At 38.9% G+C, this 13,936-nt stretch overlaps 1 protein-coding gene across 4 annotated transcripts in view; it reads left to right on the forward strand.

The window, feature by feature from the left end:
• hhat (hedgehog acyltransferase) overlaps positions 1-13,936 on the forward strand; it is a 129,491-nt gene that overhangs the window by 35,720 nt on the left and 79,835 nt on the right. For all 4 annotated transcript variants that reach the window (XR_010805312.1, XM_066696454.1, XM_066696456.1 and 1 more), the window contains exon 9: positions 7,435-7,470. Coding sequence is in view for 3 of the 4 variants with exons in the window: in XM_066696454.1 (XP_066552551.1) it covers positions 7,435-7,470 (36 nt within the window). In the remaining variant the exon portion in view is untranslated. The remainder of the gene's footprint in view (positions 1-7,434; positions 7,471-13,936) is intronic.

Consider the following 13,936-nt stretch of genomic DNA (forward strand, 5'->3'; position numbering starts at 1 on the left):
TATGTTCAGCTTTGAAATCAATGATTTTCGCATTGAGAATTTTGTCTTATTTGATTTACCTGGCAAAAAAACCCATTTAAAATAGCATAACTGGGGCAGGCTGAAAGAAGAGCTTGTTTCTTCTGCAATTTCTTCATATTTTGTTTCTTTCTAGCTGTTCATCACACACTGTATTTGTTTCTGTGAAGGTGATTTGCTATCCAAGATAACAATTCCAAGAAAAATTGTTTCCCAAATAATTTTCTCACCACTGATTGCCAGAAAGTGCATACACAGGACGGGAGCAAATCGACTTCAGCCTAGCCATCAATCACAAATTACAACGCAGCACAGTACCTGATGGATTTGTATTAGGTTGGAAGGAAGGAAGAATCTCCTGTCAAACAAAAAGGCTCAGGAAGTTTACTTTTCAGTGTGCTTCTTAGACTCTATTCAAAGGTTTTGGGTCATACACACATGCATTTGGTGCTCAACTCAAAATAGTGCTCTATTGATTGAAGTGAGAAAAGGTAGAACAGTTCTGGTAGGTGGCCCTACCTTTCAGAACTTATTCGAACTTATTTTGTTAGTATATTTAAATAAATTATTAAGTAGTAATCAAGCTATATGATGGAGAGATGCACTGATAAGAATGTAAGAACCAAGGAGGAAATTAGAAAAAATAGGTTGTCTACTTCCTTCATCAAAGCAGTTAATGTTCAGAAAGACCAAAAGTCCAAAGTCTGTTCAGTATGTCTCTTTTTAGGCATTTGGAGATTGTGCATTGTACCCATTCAAGAAACACTTAGATTGATGACCACCTCCGCCATATGACAGTAGCAGAGAGTCATTCTGTATTTATCTTTCTAGATGTCTTCTGACATTCTAGTGCGTCGTCCTCTCCCCCTGAAGGACGTCTCAGCTGTGCTCTGCTAATTATTTAATTACTATTTTTAATATCAAGAAATGGGAAAATCTCGTCACCAGTTGGGGGATTGAGCTGTTTGTTTACAAGTGTCAACTTTTCCCCTGAAGGTATGGCTCCCAGACTCATAAGCCTTATGCATTACTCAAGCAGCAAAGTTATTGGGCTCCCCTTGAATTTCCTTCTGCCCTGGATGACCTTCAGCACACGGATCCCCTACTGAAAAGTCAATGCACATTCTTTTCCTCCAACGTTTTGAGAATTATTTGTCTGCTGCACCCTCATAAATTATTGGAAAAATAAAACTGATTACTTCAGAGCAGTGCAAAATCATCATTATTTTTTTTTTTATCTTGGCTTTTGGGCTTCTTACAGTGCATGCTGTGCAGTGCTGAGCAGTACCACCACATGCTCGGTTTAGAGGCACCACTTTTAACTTGTCATGTGTGCATTCTTAGTCAATTCTTGAGTTCGGCTTGCACAGCGATAGAACACAGACAGAATTTAAAAACGGAGGCTTGGTGTAAAGTTGGTGTTGAATCAATAATTAATGTGTCCGTTTTCGTGCTGAATGATATATTTGTATTACCTCACCATAGTCTGAGAATAATGCTTCTGAAATATTAAAGAGTATGAGCACACCTTGGGAATACAGAACAGCTGAGTTTATGACTGGAATCTTATACTTCTTATAACTTCAATATTACATACGTATAGGCCGGGTATGTTTTTCCTGTTTTCAGTATTTCATATTTGATTCACAAGGTCTGTGCATTAAACAACAATAACCTGAAAATACATTATCATTCTAAAGTCAACAACTGGTTGCCTACATAAACCCTCCTAGGAAACATGAAACTCGAGGCTTTCCAGGCATTGCTTCTTTTGTTGCCCCTTCCTAATGTCATCTGTGACACCATTAATGGCAAAACGTCCCTGAAATGTAGTAATTGGTGTTCATGTACCTCCCCCACTCTCATCTGCCACTGCAAGTGCCAACTGGCGCTGACAATGTAGACCCATTTACTGAGCAGAGTAGCGTTTCGTCTCATCTCTGAATATGGCCAACATAATCCATTCTAATTTTTCTTTTATATGCAAAACACTGCCTCGTTAGATTTTCATTAAGGGTCTGAGAGATCACTGTCATACTTTGCGGCAACGTGTAATTTCAATGTAAGCAACATCTCAGACACTTAAGAGTCGCAAAATTAGTGTTGGCCACTAAAAGAAAGATCATTTGCTACTAATTATCTACATTTTCTGATTGGTTGCCCAGTTTTATGTTTGAAATCATTCTTCTCCACTAGACTGGGTTGAGTCTTCCTCTGTTAGACAGTGTGATCTTCAAGGTCATTATTTTTGTGGGGGATGGCTCGGGTTACAGAGAGATTGTGAATGGCAAATTTGGAGTGTAAGCAGGGATGTTTTTGTTCTCAATAGTGAATAATTCTAATGTGAGTGAGACACTTGAGTTAAAGTGCATCTAATGAGGCATATGGGAGAAAGTTGTAATGTGACATTTTAACATCTTAATGTATTTAAAAAGCAACTAATGCAAAGTGCTCCAGTCAAAACCTGCTGGGGTGCCACTCTTTTTATTGCATGTTTGAGGTTAGTCTGAGTGTTGTCCTCTCTGAGTCAAGGGCAAACATCACACAAGAGTAGGCTAAAGTGGATAAATGTTGACTTCTAAATGAGGTTAGACTCTGTATGAGTGGATGCAGGACTGAAAAAAATGTTCTGGATGTGTCTTCAAAGTACTCTATCAGCCCTTTAGACACAATAAGGCAAGGTGGCCTTGATTGAAACCTGCCCCTTCCTGCAGGGGGGTGCACAGAAACGACACAACACATTGTTCCTCCATGGCAACCACAGGCCAGTTGCGGGTTGTAATTAGGGTTCCCAGTGATCATCTGTGCTGGATTTATTTGAAATGTTGCGGGTGGGTTGAATGACGAATGGTTTTGGTCAGCTACAAGTACACAATAAAAATACTTCTACTTGGTATAGTGTCTTCGTCTTGAGTAAGCCCCCTATGGTGGTTGTTTTCTTCTCTTTAATGGCCCTCAGTGGGGCCATGTATGAATCAGTTTTTTAAGTGTTGTATAATGAAACCACAGTGCACACGAATAATAGTCCCACTCCCTGCTTATTGCAAGCACTATCTTGTTAATTATTAACAGTAGACTGGCAATAATCACCTGCTGCAATGGATAAATCAATCAATTTTGATTTTAATTAACCAGGATCTTGCTTTGTGAGTTTTATGCATAATTTCACATTCATTATGCATTTATGGGGAATGCTGTGGTGAAGAACGAGATCAATGCGGACTGAGGCTGGGCTCGTCTTTCTATTCAGGCAGGAACCGATTGTTCAGTGTGCGGCCACAAAAGGCCATTGAGCCTGGCCTCCACAATGCAGAAGTGCACAGCTGTCTGGGTATCAGTCATAACATGTGCTCCGTCGCCTAGCGCTCAGCTCAAGTCCTCCCCGTTAAAAGACGCGTCTGCTATTGACAGAGCACTTGATTTTGGTTCCAACTACGCCTAATGAAGAAGTACAGCAGTTACGAATGATTGAATTTGCCCAGACTCCTCATGAGCCGTGAAGCAGGCTCTGTTGAAATATTGATGCTACAACCTCAAGCTTAATTTGAGTAAAACCAAATTAAACTGAGATGTTTGATTAGGCAGAAAGACATTTACATTTTCCTGTCATTATTATTTCAGAAACTTTTTGGGCTCATTTTACAGAATATTAATTTCCTTGTCTAAATGTAACATGCAAGTTTAGAAACATGGATATACTTGATGCCAAAGTGTGATATTATTATTTGTTTTGTCAGGCCTTGGCTGTTCTTTTATATAGTTTGTTGAAGTTGCCTTGGATAAAGGTGATGGACAACTTAATACTACATAATATTAATTGTCCTCTATGGCTAAATGGAAATGAAGTGGAATATGAGACTCTTGAGTTTGTGAGTCTTGTCAGTCTCATAGTGCCGTCATTTAAAAAAAGAGTCTTTCCTGGAGAATCAGTTTAAGGACATTGACTTGGTTTAGTCAGACAATAGTTGAGAGTTTTATATACATTTGTAATACTTTTTAAATAGTGTGCTTAGATAATACATATGGGTCTTTAATTTTGGTGTTGTGTTGTTGTTGTTATATTTGACTGTCCAGTATTTTCTCTGCTTCCAAGTCTGAGGAGAAACACCCTTGTAACATAGCACATCCAAAGTAACTATGAGTCTGGGCTTCTGGTAACTCCAGTGTTTTTTTTCTCGTACCACTGAAGCAGGGGTCACCAAAGGCGGGGGGTTGGGGGGGGGGCGTTGTCCAGGAGAACAAGCTATATCAACCGTGACCCTGTATTTTCTTGTTTCCGTGGACAACTTTTTATTTTTCTGCTTTAGGAAGCATGTTTCTGAAGTTAACAGCACTTTTACAGCAGATGGGAGAACACGTTAAACTAACATCACAAGTGATCAAACTCAGTAAGAGTTTTATTAACCTGTCAGAGGGGGTAGAAAATAGATAGATGCACAAAGTGTCTTCATTAAAGCTTTTGAGGTTTTGAATGCAATCCATGGTCAAGCAAACGCACATAAAGTCTTGCTCCTTTCTCTAATGTAAATTTCTGCATTTTTCTCCATTTGGTCAGTGGCAGTTTGATTGTACAAATTCTGCTGCAGTTGAGATATGTATTCACATAAATACATAAACTGCAAACTATTGCGGAATGAGAATGAAACAAATGCAGCACAAGTCAAATTTAATGGAAAAGGGGCTCCCTTGTGAGAACTGTAATGTACTGATGCGTGGGTTATGGGGACTGAGGAAATAAGTCACAGGGACGGCTTTAGTTAATCATAACTATAATTTATTGAAGAGAACACATTCTTAAGAATTGCTCTAACTTAATGTGCTTATCCAGCATGACAGTAGTCAACCTTCACCATCAGAGGGCGCCCCTCAACAGATTCTACTATTCAACACTCCTCCCTCTTAAATTGTGCGGTCCATACACTTATTTGTGTGTGTGAGTGGCTGCCTACCAGAATGCTGAAGAACTGCCGATCCTTTTGTGCAAAGTCCACACAGATAAGTTTGCTACACCCGGATAGGCCATTTCCAGGGATGAGATGGTGCAGCTGGAGATGTGTCCCATACTGCCTGCATACAGTACACTGTTTAACCCTTTCCTCAATGTCTCTCTCCAAATTTGGCCACCAGACAAAGCTTTGTGCTAAAGCCTTCATCTGGCACAATACAAGATGCTCTTCGTGGAGGTTTTCCAACAACTCGGCATGATCACTTGGTGGTATTATCACCCTCAGTCCACAGAAGATACAACCTTGTTCAGCTGACAGTTGCTCCTGTCTAATGACATAAGGCTTTAAGGCTTCGTTTTCCAGGTGGTTTGGCCATCCTGTCATGGTTAACTGCCACACTGTGAGATAGAACCGGATCATGGCATGTTGCTTTTGAAATATCGTTGGATGGCAGTTCTTCCATGCAAGAGAAATGTGTGCATAGGACAGTGGGGAGGCTTGCCGTGAAACAACCATAATAGTTTAAAAGTCCCAGAGATGATCTAAGTTCTGCTACATTTTTTGGTCGTGGGGCTTTAGTAATTGCCTCCACCTTGTCGTCAGTTGGATGCAAACCTTCAGCATCTACCAAGTGACCCAAGTATTCTACACTTTTATGCATAAACCTGCATTTGGACAATTTTACTTATAGCATTTCAGTCTGGTAAAGACCTCTTCCAGTGTTTTCAGGTGCTGCTCTTCACTACTAGCAGTTATTAGGATGTCATCAAGAAAACACTCCAAGGTCTTGAAAATGTTGTATATCTGATCCATCACAGACTGAACAATTAAAGGTGCACTGGAGATTCCAAAAGACAGACTGGTATTTGTATAACCCCTTATGTGTATTGATCACCAAATACTGCTGTTAATCTACAGTTGCTGATATGCAGTGTTGAGATCCAAGTTACTGAACACAGTCTGCTTTGGGGACTACAACAAGTGCTGTCCAGCTGCTCCTCTCAGTCTTGGAGATGATGCTATCTTTCTGCAACTAGTCTAATTCTTCTCCACAGCTTTATTGAGTGCACAAGGAACAGGCCTTGATTAGTGGACTATTGCTCTGGCATTTTTAATTAACCAAACTTCAGCTTTGACTACCGGTCAACAGATCTTTCTCAACATGTGTCTTCGAATAAGTCTTGAGGAAAACGAGATTGGCTTTGTGCAAAGAACTCTATGTAGGAGAGAAGCAAAACTCTCTTATGTGGAATTGTATACATTTTATTTAACATGTTATTTGGGGCTTGGTGTGTATGCACAATAGAAAAAAGATTTGCAGTGTATGCATGGATTAAAAAAAAAGATATTGGCAAACTACTAACTGGGGGCCCAGGCAGTTGTGTTCATACATGAGAGCAGGCATGAGTAGAGAACTGATTGGCCGCTTCAACTGTAGGAATGTGTGGTGTGACCCTGATCTGTAATGTCTGTGTCTGTGTCTGTTATGGTCTAGTTTAAAATGATGATATTGATAAATCCAAAAAATGAAGGAGTAATGAGTGTAAAATGTACTGACATTTCAATGGAATAGCAATCGTTAGGAAATAGATGGAGTAAAGACGATAATAAGTTTGCTTCAGTAACATACCTTCGGTACATCAAAATGGGAAGCACTACTCCCTCTTAATGGGCAGGGGGAGCTTGAATCAGATTATAAATTGTATTGAGATTAATTAAGAGCTGCAAATTGTGAAGCAGTTCAATTTGCAAGGTTTCGTTCTGCCAAGAAGAAAATGGTAGCCGTGACCGCTCTCTGTAATTATAACATTTGAGACAAGATTAAAAATGGGCTTTAGACTGATGTGATCAGTCTTGTTATTTGTTCTGTTTCGAGGGTGTATCCAAAGAGTGCTGTCAAACTGCAGGATATGATTATTTGTCTTTTGTTTTCTGGGAGCGGGTTACAGTGACAGTGACAGTGACAGAGGTTGTTAAGTCTTACAATTGAAGTACAGCTGTAAGAGTTTGCATTGATTAATCAGCACATGATGAGAAGCAATGAATGAAGCTACGTTCAGCTTGCAAGATAGGAAGGGAAGTCTTCAAACACACTCAAGTTTCCAGACTGTGTTGTACTTAATCAGCCACATGTGGTTTTAATTAAGTCTTTTTTGTTCAATAGAAACTATCTTGCTTAATTGCAATTGACTGTCAGCTAATATCTAGGAAAATCAATTACAAACTTTTCATATTAAACCCTTTCCAAATTATTCTACTGTCCACTTCAATAGAGTCTTGTTTAAAGCTACAAAAATAGTGTGCAGAATCCTACAGCTGGAAGCGGACATTGTCATAGATGGGGGGATATTATTAGTCTTATGCCTGTGACCTTATATGTGGAAGCTGTGTCTCTTCTTTAGTTAACACTTAATGCCTGCTCTTTCTGTCATTTTTAAATAAAATAAACCAAACCTCTTTTCTTTTTCAGGCACTTTGATGTGGGACTGTATCATTGGTTAATCAGGTAAGTCGCATTCTTCCTACAGCTCCTGTCATATTAGATTTTTCTGTGTAAAACCAGTCAATGAAACATGGGTCTTAAGAGTTGTTTGTGTAACACCTTGGATGCAGAACATTCCTCTTGAGGAGGTGTACTGTTTTCACAAAAATAAGTGCTCATGTCCAACACAACAGGTAGTATTGACTGGAGATGTAGGTGCAGTCTATTGATCTTATCCCCCATGTCTGTTTCCAGCGTTCAGCGCCTGTGTGGGGAAAAACCTGTGATTCACCCTGTTTGTCTTTCAATGGTTTGTTTTCCTTCACCTGGGGAGACCAGCACTCTCGTAGACCGAAACTTCCATTTCCTCTTGTGACATTGCATTTTGTGAAATGAGTTCTGCGGTGAAAACCTGAGAAACGAGAAATGGGGAATGTTGACAAAAGAGCAAAGTTGAAATTCGTGAGCGATCTCAGGCAAATGTTACCTGAATAATGATATGTGAAGTTTGCGCTACTTAGTTGTTAAGGCCTTAGTCCTGTCTCCATGGTGATTTGAGCAAAGTGTACCTTTCCACAGAGACGGCTTTGATCTTTTGAGGTTTCTGTAACATCACACAGACAAGAAATATGTTTGACTTATTTGGCAGCGGATTGGTTTTATGTTATTGATGAGTCTTTGAGAGCACCAGACTTAGGAGTGTGCAAAAGTACTGCTTGATAAGGACAGCTGTGACTTATTTCATTTTTTTATTTTTTTAATTCTGTTTTATAAATAAAACAATCTTAAAATAAAAAAGTCCAGCCTGAATGGAAAGTATTGTAAAGCTCAACTGGGCAGCTCCTGATATTCTCAGAATGCTATGTAATATTAAAATGAAAACAAAATGTAGGCCTATGTAAGAATTCCTTGAACCTTGTTGGAAAAATACTGTACATGTGAATGCTGCAGTGCACCACTCAAACCTAAGAGCATAATTAATAAAATATTACTTATGCAGCATATACAGTAAAACTGCACTGTCACTGTGGGAAATCAATTTATTTTCACTGTTCAAACTTCATGGCAATTTGTCATAACAGAAAGAGGGGATGGCAGGTGTCAGATGATTGATTATCCAGAGAGTTTAATCAAGTAGCATGATATAATTTTACCCAGTTTAAATAAATAATATTGTTTACATGCTTTAATAATGGGGTGGTGAAAAACCTTACAGATGTAGTCTTTTTTCAACTTGATTTGCAAGCATGACAAATGGCCTAAAATCATGATTGGGTTTGATCCAGAAATGTAACCCTCATGTTCCTTTTGTAGTACCACAGTTCATCCCCATCCCCTAAAGATATTACAACTGGAACAGTTTGTAAAAGAAAAAGAAACAAAAGCAGGTTTATTGGTACTTACAAAACGCTTCAAGTAGCACGTAGGACTGTGCATTGTAAATTAAACATTTTAATGGAATTAAACTAGTCATAAATCAGCCCCCCAAGGTTTTTCATCAGTTATGTGGCTTCCCAGATGCACTGTAATACATATTTATTGGTATATCAGTAATAGTGCTCAAGGGCATTGCATTGAATTACAACTTAAAAATGTATGTTCTTGCTTTTCTTTTGGCAATATTCGGTTTGCGAAATTGATTCTCATTTTGTTTCGTTTTTGTGTTTTTCTTTCTTTTTCTTTCAGAATCTGATCAATTTCACCAAAGTCAGTGAGAGTGTAGTGTTTCTAGTCTAGCGTTTTGGATTTACACCTTTAGTAACTGGTTTCACAGACCAAGATTAGCACTAGTTTTGGAATCTGCAGTGTTATTTAAAGTAGCCGTTGAAGTCACAAACTTATATATATGTTACAAATCGTATATAGATAATACCACAGAGAAAATGGAACTTGGTTTAATTAGGAATTATATTTTTTTAAGCAATAATGCTTATTCTCAGAGCCAGCGCTTCTGAGGAGGGCTCTGTCACAGACAGATATGCCCCGTTTCCGGCCCTGGACGCTTAAACGGGTGTTTCCACTGGCTAAGTGTCTGGATGCGTCCGTGTTTTGTGGATGGTTAACAATCTGGTGCTAGACGTGTCCGTAAGCGTCCGTCCCCACTGAGGACATGATTCGCTTTCAGAATTGGAGGTGTGTGCTTGACTTGTAGACACAGGGAAGAGATCCGATACATTGTGTTGGAAGATATAATTTCAAGTGCCCTGTGCGATCACGAAGAAATTACAGTTTTATTAGCAGCATGGAGTGAAATCCACGTACAAAGACAATGACTGCTCACAGTTAATATCCGAGTGCATTAAACACTTGGATTTCACAGGACCGGTGCAGTGCCGTGACTAGTTAAAAATAAACTGAAGGATAATAATCAGATCGGTAGAAGCCGATTTTATTAATAACTGGACGGTGTTTCAGGCTGTGTTTTGTGAATGGTGTGCAGGACAATCCGCAGAGACAGTCAGTATGAAGGCGAACACGATTCAGTTAACGTTCCCATTTACAAGTTAAATTAATGAATAAATAAATACAGCAGATCTGGTTTTCCTCTCTAAAACATTAAGGACTGGTTTAATAAATGCGTCCATAAACGCCATGACTGAGACGTGCACACTTTAGTTCAATTATAACCTGCTATATTGTAGCTGGATGATTCATCGTTAAACGTGTGTATTTTGTTCCAACTGTAGCTTGCCCTGGTTAAGGACGTCTGATAAGTAAATTATAAATAATACGGCAAAATGTATTGTTTGCAGTTACAAATCTATAGTAAGAGTAATAAATTAAGGGAGTCACGCTGTGCCGTTTAAAATACATATCTACTAGCACAAATGATGACGATAATAATAACAATACATATTTGCAATTTAGTATTATTGTTGCACATGGAAACGTATTCTTATGGGACCGTGCTTGTCTGAATATAATGTTGTGTATACATGTTTAGCTCTTCCTGATATCTCTTAACAGAAACGTGTATTTATTACGCTGTTTACAATCATGTAAAGCAGAAAGAATAAAACAGACACACAAGTCCTCTCCACGTCAGGCTGTGTCGCTCGTAGTGTTTCCTGTCTCTGTTTTTAAAACGAAACACAAACCAAACCCACAGTCAAAGATCATTGTTTTCCACTGTCTTACTAGGCTGTGTATCTGTATTGTGCTGTTTTCTTCCCCTGATATTTCTAAGCAGAATTGGCAGCACATTAAGACCTGATGAAGGTCATGTAATGGGTCAGCGTTTGCTCCAGTGTAACAGTGGTCACAATAAAACACCCTGCTGTTCATCTGCGTACTATTGCACAGACAGAGCTCCTGCTAGCCAATGTGTGTTTTTTTACAAAAGGGAGTCTAGCTGGGAACAAATAAATAAAATAACGGACTGTACCTTCAATGTACCATATGTCTTTTACTTCACTTAAAACGGAGAGCCTGAAAGAGCATCCCAGCGCACCGAAGATGGGCTCAGTGACTTAATGTAGAAGGCAGAGAGCTAATATTTTAAAGCTTTCAGCTGCAGGCTGGACTATCAGGGAGGGGATTGAAAGCTTAACACTCTGGTTAAAACTTTCTTCGACTTTTGCAAACTCAAATAAACCCCAAGAAATGTTCTCAAACTTTCTTAAAATGAAAAAAAAAAAAAAAAACACACACAAACGTACATATGTATATACTGTAACTATTTTAGGTCTTTCTTAATTGAACTTTTGTTTCAGTTTTTTTCTCCTTTAACCCATTTTCGAGTCTTGCTCTGAGAAAACTGGCAGTGCATTTTCACAACATTTTCAAAAAGCTTTCAAAATCAAGCTGCAAGTGAGGAATATAGGGCTTCTGTTGCCCTGACCGTACTGTAGAACTGCAGTCCGACAAATAACGGCAAAATATTATTTTAGTTTATTTTCGGTGCCCTTTTTTAGCAGTTCTCTGAAGGCTGCAGTGGGCAAGTATTGTAATTGGCTGGTGGGGTGACAGAGTGCTTCCAGCAGAGCTCTGTGGGGAGTCAGGTTGGGTCAATATGATTCCGCCCCTGCTGGGAAAGAAATGGATTAGGAGTTGAGGGAAGTTCATTATCGCTTCTCTCCAGACCACAGTGCGTCAAATGTACAAGTACCCTCTGTCTTTACGTGTAGTAAAGGGGCTTCCAGGGCTGTGGCATCAAAAACAGCTAATAAATTCCTGTTACTTGTTCATTAAGCCAATAAAGGTCATAGAAATTATTATAGAAATGTACAGGTGTATATGTGTGTACACTACATGGCCAAATGTATGTGGACACCCCTTTCTAGTCTCCATAGACAAATATTGGCAGCAGAATGGGCTGTACTGAAGAGCTCAGTGACATTAAACGTGGCAATGTCATAGGATTCCACGTTTCCAACAAGTCAGTTAGTCATCTTTCTGCCCTGCTAGAGCTGCCCCGGTCAACTGTAAGTGCTGTTATTGTGAAGTGGAAACGTCTAGGAGCGACAACAGCTCAGACGCGAAGTGAGAGGCCACACAAGCTCACAGAAAAGGACCGCTGAGTGCTGAAGCATGTAGCATGTAAGAATCGTCTGTCCTCAGTTGCAACAATTCCAAAATTGCCTCTAGAAGCAATGCCAGCACGAGAACTGTTCGTCAGGAGCTTCATGGGTTTCCATGGCTGAGCAACCGCACACAAGCTGTTATCAAAGATGCAGTTAAATCTTGAGTTATTCGTCAAGTGACCACAATTATACTCGGCACAAATAAAACAGATGTCTCTGTGTCTGAATAATTGTAACAGGTGTGCATTATTTATAACCCCCTTTAGCAAAGAACAAAACAAATACACTAAATATATGTATTTATTCGCAAAATATGCAAGTGCTGCTTCCATTGCCAGGACTGTTCCTACAAATACTTATGATAATGTAAAGGGGGCGCTGTCCAGATAAAAAATACAGACTGTAAGAAATTTGACAGAGGCAGCTGAGTGATGCCCACAAAGATATTTTGGGATTGTGGGAGTTGTGTTTCTCAGGTCTATGGCTGACTGTGGTCAAAATATTTTAGTAATTGCCCACATACATACCAAAAGCACAACACAACAGACGTTTTTTACATTTTGTCCCTTTGATTGAATTTCACGTTAAGCAACTCATTTATTTCCACACACCTAGCGCTGTGCACTGTTGCTGTTTTTCATTGTTTCCTGTTCACATTCTTATTCCCTACTGGATTTGTTTATGCTGAGTGCATATCGTCGTATTCAGGGATCCGCGCTCATAACTCATTTTTCGGCACACGGTGGATGAGCATGAAAATTAGTTTGAAGTGTAAATCGAATCTTCCGCATGTTCAGTAATGTAAATTTCAACAATAACTCCTGTGTTTCAGCATAGTTCCGCTAATGGCCCTGATAAACAATAGCGCTTGTTTGTGATGGAAATGAGGATTGTTTCCAATTACTCCGATGTTCTAAAATGCAATGAATGTATTTTTAGCTTGAGTGAACCTTCTTTCTTTCATGTGAGGAACATATTGAGTTTGTTTTAGCTGAGCTCTTTCTGTTAGACCCAGAAAAAGTGATGTTTATTTGTTTCTTCCTTTACATGCCCAGATTTGTTTTGTGTTAAAAAAAAATAAAAAATTAATGCATCCATTGGACTTCCTATTAGCGTAATGACATTTTCAAGTTTATTTCCATGTTGGCAAGCAGAGGTCTTCGTAAAACACAGAATGGCATTGAGCGATTTTAGTGCATTAAGAGGGGTGTGGGCTTTCGAGAGATATTTAGTTTTTAGGTGTCATTCAGGTTCCATATATCATCAAAAGGTACCATGATTGATCTGAAAAACAATAAATAAAATGGTTGCTCACACTTCGTGCACTAATAATGGAATGTGCAGAACTGTCTCTCTCATATTTCCATGAAACTTGGAAATCTACTTGGAACTTGTTCCAGTAATACTTCCAGGAATACATATGCTTTTAGTTCATTTTCATTTTGTGTATGTATGATTTTCATATACCTTTATTGACATTGTGGGATATTGGAATATTATATGGCACAATTCTATTTGTTTCCATTTTTTGGTATAGGCCTGATATGTTTTCTGTACATGCTGACAGTGAATACAAACCTCAATATGTTAAAATAGCAAAACACTTGATTATTGTAATCATTTGAAAGGGATGCCCACGTGAATATGAGGCTAATTACATATGGAGACGTTATTTACAGTTAACAGTTTGGTATTTGTTATCTAGGTAAATTGGTATTTGTCACAGATGAGCCATCCTGCTTTTTTTCCATGAAGTCATCATAATTGTGGCCGCCAGACATAACATTGATATACTATCATTTTACTCCTCCAAGTGGCAGCTGCAGAGTTCATTATTATTTTTTGTCTCATCTCAATCACATTCTGGGGACTTGCACATCATTTCCATTAAGTGGAAAACTGCAGAATGAGAAATTGAATACATCTCATTTTAAGGATGGCCAGGGGTAAAGCTAATATGAAGTCGC

The sequence above is a fragment of the Amia ocellicauda genome, chromosome 23 (assembly GCF_036373705.1).
Source record: "Amia ocellicauda isolate fAmiCal2 chromosome 23, fAmiCal2.hap1, whole genome shotgun sequence".
Lineage (NCBI taxonomy): Eukaryota > Metazoa > Chordata > Actinopteri > Amiiformes > Amiidae > Amia > Amia ocellicauda.